General features: G+C 46.1%; 1 protein-coding gene across 1 annotated transcript in view; it reads right to left on the bottom strand.

The window, feature by feature from the left end:
* Positions 1-477: 477 nt before the first annotated feature.
* PTPLB (protein tyrosine phosphatase-like (proline instead of catalytic arginine), member b) overlaps positions 478-11,351 on the bottom strand; it is a 15,323-nt gene continuing 4,449 nt past the window's right edge. The window contains 4 exon segments of the mRNA XM_010143545.1: positions 478-906; positions 3,188-3,366; positions 3,675-3,796; positions 9,603-9,691. Of these exon segments, the coding sequence (XP_010141847.1) occupies positions 824-906; positions 3,188-3,366; positions 3,675-3,796; positions 9,603-9,691 (473 nt within the window). The 3' untranslated portion in view covers positions 478-823.

The raw sequence follows: 11,351 nt of genomic DNA, 5'->3' as shown, positions 1-11,351 counted from the left end.
GGTGAACGGCACCTCCTTCTGGGTGACCCGCCTCCTTATACTATCTAGATTCATTACTGATGTCACTAGAAATACTATAGTTACCATTATTTGGGTTTTTAATAGTTAAAAAAGCATCCAGGGAAGCAGTACTTAGAGGAGTTTTAATGTTTCAGATAAGCATTATAGCCTCTGAATGAGCATCAGCATTGGAGTAACCAGCTTAAAGAGGATCTTCAGAGAACGCGCCCTGGTCAGACACCCTACTGTCTGAATGCCCAAGGAACCACCCACCCCTCATTTCCCATCACTGTTCCTGCTCTTGTCCCCATCACCTTTTCAATACACAACCCACCTTTCCAAATTCAAACACTTGGCTTGGATTACATTCTCCACTGGAGCCTCTGACAAAAATCATTCCAGAGCATATTGTTTGCTTTCACAGCAATACACAGTTTCTGGCATGCAGTCAAGCACAAAAAAAAAAAAAAAAAAAGGTAATATAATCCCGATTCAGGCATTTAGTGGGTACAGCTTCATCGCTCATACTGCAACCTTCGGGCACTCTGTAACCAATGAAAATCACTTCGCACATCATTTAAGGAAAAGGCTAACTGCCAAGCCATATAAAGTTTTAAAGTTTTCCGAAGCACTGCAAGCTGAAAATTACTTCCATGTTTTACATTGTGGAGTTTCAGTGAAATCAGATTTATTGGTTATTCTTGCTAAACTATCGGTCTTTTACCTCTGACTTATTTTATCTTGGTATATTCTCTACAAATGTGCTGGGTGTTGAAAATCTGCAGCATTTTGATGTTTGAACAGTTCTGGAAAAGAGCTGGAATCACTCCGACTTCTTGTGTTCTTCCGTGTGAGAGAGGATCTTTCGCCTCTGATGCAGCATATGAAAGTACAGCTGAGGAAAGACTGCGGAGGAAAGAGACTCAAGTGAATCACGTGGGAACAGAGGCTCACCCGTCAGTGCCAGACGCACAGTCACACGCTCAGAGCCACCCGTGCTCTATCGATAAAGAAAACGTGCTTCTCTGCTTTCTGCCCAAGTCGTCTAGTCCCTTTTGCTCTTTCCAAAGAGTAAGTGACGCTGTCCTTCGCCCTCAGGTGCTATTCATTTGCAGCTAGAGCATGCAAAATGCCTTACTGAACTCTGCACGTACAGGCGGGACGATGCCAGTTTCCTGAGCTCCACACACACAACAGAAAGAAGATACACTGCAGGGTGGAAAAAGTTTTTCCCAAAGAATCAAATTTCCAGATTTAATTTCTCGTAATCCTTGTGTCACTTTTTCAGGGTCTAAGGAACTTGATACCAACGGGTGCCTCTTTCACCTCTTCTCTCTTCATCCTCCAGCAAAGCTTTTTCTCTTCCTATTTCCAAGACTACATGACACAGCATGTTTGCAGAACAACCAACGGCGGGGGGGGGCGGGGGCCGCGGGATGAAGAACAGACATACATAAAGAGCAAAAGCTAGAGTTGCCATGGGACACCACACCTCTGTGAACCATATGAGAATTAAACAAGGCCGGCGTCAGCCTGAATTACGTGTTACACATGGACAGTGTTTGTCATAACAAAGGCCAAAGGCTACTTAATTTGTGCACCGATTTATTTTTTCCAGGTCAACATTTTTTCTTTTGGCTTTCTTGACCCTGTATTTCATTTCCCAATTGCTCCTTCCCTATCCTAGTTCACTCCACCACTGCTCAGGGGTGAATACCGCTGTCCAGAGACAGAACGGAATACAGAGCCGTAGCCTAAGAAATGAGGATCCATTATCTGCAAAGAATTTAATGACATTTTCTCTAGCAAGATGTCAATTTTGACATATGAGTACTACATTAGAGATTTAAAGCGAGGTAAATAGTGGGATGCAACTTTCATCAGAACATAAGACCGTCAATTTTTAGCACCAGTTTCCAAAGCTTCCTTTCCTTGTGATACCAAACTTCCAGACTCTCCAGTGGGTTCAGAAGGCACAGGTACCTCCTGCACAGGTAGCGTTTATGAATTAACAACCATGGTGTTATTACTAATTAATAAACGATGGTGTACTCCATGACGGTGTACTGCAACGAACAATGTCGGGAACACCTCCATGGGAAAAGGCACGTACGGCTGCTTGAGTCGAAGCACCTGGTTCTCAGAGTTAAGGTACCAACTTGCAGCAGTAATAAAAACAATAATACATTTTAAAGAGGAGACTGCGTTCCAGTTACGTGTCCACCAGATGCTAACGGGTGGCAGAAAACACCTCACTTCAGGAGCAGCAGTTTTAATGGGGGAAGCAGGCTATGACTGTTAGCTGGGTTCAAAGCGGGTTCCCTCCCACACGGGCTGTCAGTCGGGGTCCAGCTACTGCACGAGAAGTAATTAACACCCGTGGCTATTGTGACTAAAACTAAAGATAATGTTTTGCCCGCCTGGAGTTAGTAACACATTTATGGAGAGAAGTGAGAAGTGAAGCACGAGAAGTGTTTTTGTAACAACAGCTGGAGAAAGATGACAACCCGTGACGTCAGAACGACAAGGTGGTTCTCTGGCAGTGTATATGCCTTTGTAGAGACAGGCACACCACTGGCATCTCCAGCTCGGCACGTGGTTTATCGTGCCGCACAAACAACAAGGGCCCTATGAAGACAGCTGCAAAGAGAGCTAACAGCAGCGCCAGGATCACAGAGTTGTTCTGCATGTCAGGCTTTGGTTGGGCATTTAACTTTGCTAAAGGCTCCCATGTTCCTACTCCCCATTTAAAAGCAGGAAAGCCAAATCGTCATTCCACCCACAGAAACATCAACCAGAGATTGTGTCAGTCCGATCCAAGAGAAATGGCTCCCTACCCACTAAAGCAAAAGCAATACTCTTATTCCCGATAAGGCACTGAATTTTATGAAGCTGTTTTGAACCTTGTTCTCCTAAAAGCCTGTAAGTGGGGGGAAAAAACACGAAGACTTCAAAATTTGCCAAGTACCACCACAGTTATTTTATATGCCAAGTGTAAGAAAAATCACGTATTATTGTTCTGCAGGTGCAGGTGGAAACTGCAGTTTTAACTCGGACTTTTTTCTTTAGATGATTTTCAACATCAATTTTGCCAAATTAGTTAGTTTTATGTACATCAACCCCACAAGTATTAGCTTCTCCTGTTACAGTTTATAACCTTAACCAAACCCACCAAACTCGTACTTACTTGGAATGTAAGAGATCATAACCAGGATCAGGAATGTGTAGTAGTCAAAAGAAAAGTTGTACTTGTTGGGTAAACTAATGGAGTACAAGCCCGACTGCCTGACGAAGGGCAGTGCAGCATATATTGTGAGTAATTCGCCTGAGACTCCCATGGGGTACAGTACTATGAACAGCGTGTACCTACAACAAAACATTTACAGAAAGGATTACAAGTTGTGGCAAACTCTGACCAAGTATGTGTGAGCTGCTGTAACGGATATTCAGAGTTTCAGTTCTCAGTATCCCTTTCCCTCCGCTCTCACTGGATTAGAGCACGGCAAGGTATGAACGTTACTGCAAGGTAGGTATGCAAAGCAGCAGCTTGAGTTATTTGAAGGTCACCTTCCAGAACCTCAGATCTACCCTGAAAGCTATCCCCTCTATTCTCCACGACACGTATCCCTGTCCAGCGTGTGCTCCAAGGCCATGGTTTCTATGACGGCACCTACCTGGCCCACTTGATGAGGTAAGGGAGATGGTTTAACAAGCTAAACGTATAAAAAGAGTAACGGATGATCTCGGTGATCGTCCAGGCCACCACGAACAGCAGGACGCTATCTTCCGTTTGTACCTGCAAGAAATGAAAGTGCTCAGTGTGAATTCCAGCGGTGCTATTACTGACCGGACCCACGAAAACCTCAAAGACACCAGTTCCCACGGCTTGCTTTGTTACATCATTTTAGAGAGCAGACTCCAAGAGTGAGCTTAAAAGCAACATTAGTAACAACAGTCAAAACCCTTCTTATCATGCTCTACATTTTTCTAGCTGCATAAGAGCAGCTCTGCTTGCTTGGGTAAGTTCAGATGCCCCTCTCTGTGTGAGGTAACTCAGCCCAAGGAATGCCCGCAACGCTGAGACCAGCTCCTAACTCTTCCCATTCCTGTGTCGTAGCTGCTTCTCTTGCCGTCCTAGCCTGCCTCCTCCTGCAGCAAGCAGAAAGGAGGCTAACATCCCAGGCTGACACCTGAGACCTGCTTTAAGCTTTACATCCTGACCCTAGTTCATGCTACTTCTGAGCAGAAGCACTGCTGTGCTCTCTCTGCAGATGAGAAACCAGGTCCTAATCCTGAGCAGCAGCAGCAGCCAAACAGCTGACACCAGGACAGGGGCTGGCAGCAGAGAAGCTCCAGTTGTCTCACCTCGGGTAGGCTTGACAACTACCTGCTTCACAGTTCCTTGCTCCTTCTTCTGCTTATGGTATCCAGCACAGTTCCTCTGATGTTACACCCAAATTATACTGTTTCACTGCTTTACACCTCTTAGAGCTTTTACTTCAGACACACATCCCTGAATCAGCTTTTACTCCTTTCCTGTTTTGAAGGTTCATCTTCAAAGCATGTCTTCATAGGGGAATTACTAGACTTGGGAGCATAATTATGAGGTTTAAGTTTCAGATGGAGTAACAGTGATGAAGTAGTACACGGGGTCACACACCCACACTATAAACTTGAGAGAGCACAAACATGATTTTTATGCAGCCCTCCCCCTCCTTCCCTCCCCTTCGACAGAATTCTCAGCTGTATGAATACCTTGAGCCCAAATTCAGCGGACCGTGGGAACAAAGAGCTCAACCACAGGGGCCCACATTTTCTTTTATCTTCCAGCTCTTGAGAAAAGGGAAAAGGAAGTGAGGAGGTGTGGGTGGTACACTCTATTCATCTTGGGCAAAGTACATGTACAAACCAAAAAAGGAACCAGAAAATACATGGGCAACCAGAAACCTTTTAATGGGAGGGGACTGACCATGTATCTGCATGTAAAAGCACTCATGGGAACTAGCCGTAAGAAAACCTTGTGTTTCAGACTAGAAAACCCATGAAGATTAGTACAGAAATCTGGGGATATCCTGGAAGGTAGAGCTGCTGTTCACCTACGCCCTGCTGCGTACAGCACTTCCCCCAGTCACTTCCATGAAACACTGCAGCAAATGCCCCCTCTCCCTTTTCCACATGAAACCCAGCACTTCCTTGTAATTTAATCTCCCTTACACCATCACCAACGAACAAAATCCAAAACTCATCAAGATTTCCAGAGGAGAGACCAAGACTACGTTGCTGCAGGACCCTAATCCCGTTCGGGGTCTGCTTTGTAAGACAGACTTAGTTCTCAACCTGGAAAAACCAACAGCACTTCAGAGCTGATGTTTCCAAGGAGCACCACTCTTCACAAGTGCTCCAGGGCTGCATCTTCTGGTCAGATCAGGAGTAGCAGCTCAGGGACTTCATCTAAACCACGAGAGTCAGGGACTTCGTGCTGTACTTTGCAACCCCACTTCTTCCAATTATGGAAGTCAGCAAAACCAACCACCAAAATCCGCAGATTGAAGTAGCGCCCAAGGACACGAGCAAGGACAGGAAACCGCAAAGCTAACAGTGAATAATGCTCGTAGGAGTAGAAAACCTGGCAGTTACAATCCAGTTCCATCACAGGACTTCCCTCACTGCCTTGCCCACCTGCTTTAACATTAGAACTGCGTTTAGAAGTCATCAAAACAGTTCACACCACTACAAACCACACAGGCACAACCCTGTAATGGGCACTGAAAGAATCACCAGCTGTCCTTTACAGCTTGGGCCCCTACCTAGGGAAGAAAAAAACAAACAAAAAACAACCCAGTGGAAGTTGGTGGTAGTTTTCACCCAGCAGTGACCCATACAGTTTTGAGGTGGTTTCGTTGTTTGCCGTGAGGAACAGCAGACACCGGGCATTTCATCACCGTGTTTTAACGGTACGACAGAGCTCATCGTTAAATGTATACTTCCCACTCACCAACAGACCTGTCAGAAGCCGGTCGCTAGGAGAACACCTCTTGGAGCACAGACAACGTTTCAGTCCTTCAAATCGAGCTGTTCGAGATGGACATTGTCAAACCCCTGGGAGCCGATTTACAAAAGAGCCTCTCGAGAGCCTTAACCGTTTTGGCACTGCGAATGCTGCGTTTTTATCGCTCCTCTCCTGACTCGAGGGGAAGGGGGACAGTACGGCCAACGTGCAGCAGACCTAAGCCCAATGCTGCCCTCAAAACTCTGTTTATCTTCGTCTGGTTTTCACGCCACTCTTGGGAGGTGGTGGTAGACAAAGTCAAAGCACATTTACACTTCTATTTTCAACTGACTTGTCCAACTGCCTTAATAAGGGTCAATCACACCATGGCATAATTTTCTGGCATGTTTCAAACCAATTTATCACCACGGAGGGTCCTGAGTATTTTATCTTCAATATCATGAAAAACAGACAATGTCTCTTAAAACATCAGAGAATCCATAGCCTTTAGGAAGCAAAAATGAAACTGGGAATTGACAAAGTAAAGCCTGAGAGGTGTTCACTGTTCTCCTTACGCATGAAAAGGAAAATTCCAAAGATTTCTCCACATTAGGTTAACCGTTTGAGAAGTTATTTGCAGAAAATGTCAGCTAAACACAGAACTAAGCACTCCAGTGCAGAGAGTAGAACCAGCAGCACTACGCCACTGTAATGAGGAAGCAGCACGGCTCCCTCCACTGGTTCTCTGGAACCAGTTAAAAAAACCAACCAAAACGTTTTACACAGATGTAAAGCAGTGATGAATCCAGCTTTTCAGTGGGGACGCTGTACTCCTGATGGAAGATGGCAATGCACAAGTGCAGATACTGGTCTTGGTGACCCGCTCAGAATGCTGTACAGGTCATCTTCAGAGCACCCCCTCCCCCCTTCTGACCATGCTCTAGAAAGCCTCCTCTAAATGTGGACTACACTTGTCTGCAGCTTATCTGGAACCGGACTCAACCGGACAAGCATTAGGTCACTGCTGACACCATCGTTAATCCCCCATCAGAACTGGGTGTGGAGTTACCTGTCAGAACAGAACTCTGCGAAGGCCCACCGCGATGTCCCCAGCTGACCCCACTGTTCACACAAAGACAGCCTGGACCTGAAGGACACCTTCTGCTCTCCTACGCCTGCTTTCTTCCAGCCCTTCACGCCAGTCCGCTCACTCTCTCCCCTCCTCTGCCGGAGCAGGAGCGAATTCACGACAGCGATCCCTCTCCAGTGTACTGACTGCACGATGACAAGCAGCAGCCAGACTCTCCCTCCTCCACGCAGCGGACTGCCACGGGTCTGGTGGAAGTTAGGAGCACCTATCGCGTTGACACCCAAAGAGGCGCGCGGTGCTTTAACATCTGCCATGCTGTGACACTGATGATCGATACTCAGATATCGAACTGAGCAGCAGCACATCAGCACTGAATTCACCAAAAAGCACAAACGTGTTAGTGGCAAGAAGCATGCTTCAAATCACGGCACGCGTCTACAGGTCGATTCCGACACCAAGGAGGGATGCAACACAGGCGATTCTTCTCTTCACCGTATTATGTATGAAAACAGCCCGGAAAAGTCTCACTCCAAAAGTTAAAGAGGAAAACTGCGTTTTGTTGTACAAGAACCTCGTCATGCAGCTGCGTAGCTTACAAGTTCCACAAAGCTGTGTGAGAATTTAATCCTGGACTTCACCGCGGAGCTCACTTGTGCAGACAGCCCTTCAGAAAGAGTTGAGCAATCGTGACACTTGCAGTGCATCTCCCCAGGTGAGACTGCATGCTCCCTGGTTGGGGGGAAGGGGAGGGGTCACAAGAGAGCCTTGTCATTTGGTGTATTTGCTCTAAGTCACAGGTGAAAAACCTCCTCACAGGACTCCTCACTCATACCGTTCTTAAGCCCACTCTAAGACATTAAAAAAAGCAATGCCTAACACAGTCTCTTGCACGACTGTAACCTAAAGACCACAGACGTGAGGAGAGACCCACATGTGATATTGCTGAGAGAATACTTGTCAAAAACTGAATGTGAGGCTGAACTGAGTGCTCCCGTTTTCTCCCATTTTGCTGGTTTGCTCTGGCGAGAACGTGGGCATAAGTTTCAACACACGTAACCCACAATCACCATACTGACGTCCCTTTGATGTCTAAGAGACAACAGATGGAGTAACTCCAATCCATGCAATGCAGCCTTCCCCATCCAGGTTCCTTCAAAACCAGGAGGCAATTCATCAAAACAGATTCTTTATGAAAAAACAGGTACCCAAACATTATACAGGTTACAAGCAAAACTACAAGCACATCCCTTTAAAAATATTTTATACATTTATCTAAAAATCTAACGTCTTGGGATTATGGCTTTTTATTTTTTTTGTTGTTGTTGTTCAAAATGTAGTTTTTATTTCCTGGGAACTAGCGGGGACTGGAGGACATTTATTTCCACCATAAGTGAAATCCATTGGAAAATAAGTATTTACAAGATTTTTAGTTTCTTGGCTAAAATAACATTCCTCCACTTTAGACAGCACGAATCTAAGGCTGCACAGGAACAAGCACCACGATATTGGAAAGGGCTGTTAACTGGTAGGGACCGCAGTGACCTGACGTGACTCCACACATGGATGGATGCTCTGGCAACAGGCTTGGAGTCAGGAAGAGGGAAAGCAGCTTCCCTGAAGGCGTGGTAATGAGACAAGCTCCTTACGGTGTTCTCCACGCCAAGTCACAGAAGATCTTACCCATCAGTGACATTAGGTGACCAGCCCTCATTTCAGGCAGCCAGGCTGACACTGACACCAAGACTTGTTTCTTTCTTTAATGAGCAGAAAACCAGAAAGTTTGGTTGGCTAAAGTCACAGCACAGATGTGGCACATCTGGGCTGCTACAAGATATTCAGATGCCATGAAAGAGCCAGTCAGCACGATCTGTATCAACTGAAACACGTTTAGATTTCAAAAGAGCTGTCAGGAATAATTTCCAAGGGAGTCTGCTTCCGGAAGATTCTGCAGAGACTTGTGAAACCGCAGTACTTGGAGTGGTAAGCAAAGAGAACAAACCGACGGGCCCCAACACCCACCGGTGCCTGGATGCTGGAAAAATGCATGAAGGCCAGAGGGAAGGTTACCCCGGAGAGTGGTGACAGGGGACAGCCAGGCACTGCTGTGCACTGACAGCTGAGGGGGAGCTGCCACGTGCCACCGGAAAGGAAGGTAACTGTGTATGAAGGAGGGGGGCAATGAGGAGATTTTGCTGTGAATTATGGCGCTAGTGAGATCACTACCAGAACGCTGTCCCCAGTTCTGGGTTCCCTACGACACACTGGTGCGTCTCTTAACTTTCAGTGAGGACCGTCAAACGTGCTCAGATGTCTTACAGCGAGGGACTCAGTCCTCGGACCTGACTGTCGAGAAAAGATGGCATCAGATTAATTTTCGTTTCTTTTGATCCACAGAAAGCCACATAAACCATTTCAGATGACGGGCTACAAACAGAAGTCATTTTAAGGACAGTAAGACAGTCATCAACACTTGCTTTTCCACACAGTCCTTCGTTATTCCAGCTGCTCTGCAGCTTAACTTACCTCTTTTACGCTATGTGTTACTGCCCATGTCAGGAAAACCCTTGACATCACTTGGAACGCAGTCAGAACGACAGAAGAGGGAACAATGCCTGGAAGATAGTTTGCAATTAGTAAATATTCCTGACTACCGAGGAGATCCAGCTAAGACAGAGCCCCGTTAATGTGAAATTTTTGGAAGGAAAGCGTTTAATCTTGTCAGCTGGAGTGGATGAAGCCTGCCCAGTGCGTGTTTACGCAGCCTAACGCAATGTGATCCCTTGACAAGACTCTGGACATCAGAACCCAAATGGCAGTCACTGGTCTTGTGGCAATCACAGCACATTCCTTAACACTCAAAGCAGCTGAGTAAGATGAGAGAACTCCAAAACTCCAGTCAAATACCTTTTTTTTTTTTTTTTTACAGTCTTTCAAATAAACCCTGTGTGATTAAAATATCGAAGGTACTCTCCTACTGTGATTAAATCCTACTGTGATTTAATTTAAAACTAAAAATAATAACAGTGTTTTGCACAGCATATCCCAAAAAACAGCCAGCAAGAAGTCTAACTGCTTTGAAGAAACACCCATCTAGCCCGTGTTCTGAGAGACACAAAGTCTGTAATTCCTTCCTGGGAATACAACTTCTTAAAAGAAAAAAAACCAACCAAAAACCCCCAAGGAATAATAGCTGGTGCGTTGGTAGGTATGAAAACAGTTGGTAAGGTTTGCTCCAGGAAGCAGATTTCACTGCTGCTTCTTCGCAAGTTCCAAGGTGCTGATTAAACTGCCATGAAAGTATCCGGCACACCCGGGTCAAGTCTGACAGAGCAGGAGCACTTTTATACTGCAAGAGTACACAAAACTTGTGAACTTCAGAGCACACCGCTTCATTTTCTTCCAACAGCACGATGAAGACACACGCAAGAGCAACTGCAGCTCCTGAAGTACCCTAAAAAGTGCTTCTACAACTCATGTAAATCACAGCAAGCAGCACAACAGCCTCGGAAAGAGGGAAATACCAAACTAGAAAACGGAAGAGGAGGGAAGAATAAGAAAACCCAAAAGCAAGTTTCATTAGGATTGTTTTCAGTCACGTAGTCATTACGTTAGTCATCTTTCAGGGAAAAAAAGAGGGAAAAATCCTACAGCTGCAGCTCCCTTCAGCTTTATCCCCCACCGCTCATCATCTCATGGCTGTTGTAAAGGCTCGGGGTGGAACTGCTGTCTCTTCCTCAAACCCCAAGACCTGCACTCAAACGCTCGCTGCTGCGGAGGAACAGACCTTTTCTTGGTACAGCCTTCGCGCTGTTCTCTGTTCCCTTCACCAACTCCCCGTACTACTATTGCTTCTACATTGCGGTGGCTTCTATCACCTCTCCACACCAAGTTCCTCCAGGCAGAAGCATTTCCATGCTAGCCCCGCCAATCACACGCTTGGATTCTGCCTGCTGTGCAAGTCAAGGAATTGCTTGCCCTTCGCCCGTCCCTGCAGTCCCTCCTCCTGGTCTCCGGGCTATGTCACCTCCTCTCTTCCTGTACAGCTCTCCTCCTCCACGCTGTAAATCTTTGCCACATGCCAAAGTTCCGCTCTCAGCCATGCCTGACAGAGACCCTCCTCTAGCAATCTTTGTATTTTGAAGAACTTGCCTCACAGATGTGAACATTTCAGACTCTACTCAAAGGATGTGGAGAGAAAAGTTATGCTGATGTACGCAGCCATCTGTCGCAGAAAAGCTCTCCTCTTGACAGAGAGCTACAGCTCTACTCGGA

The sequence above is a fragment of the Buceros rhinoceros genome, unplaced genomic scaffold, assembly GCF_000710305.1.
Source record: "Buceros rhinoceros silvestris isolate BGI_N320 unplaced genomic scaffold, ASM71030v1 scaffold36560, whole genome shotgun sequence".
In the NCBI taxonomy this organism is placed as follows: Eukaryota; Metazoa; Chordata; class Aves; order Bucerotiformes; family Bucerotidae; genus Buceros; species Buceros rhinoceros.
The sequence above is the reverse complement of the archived record's forward strand: the minus strand, read 5'-3'. Positions and strand labels throughout refer to the sequence as shown.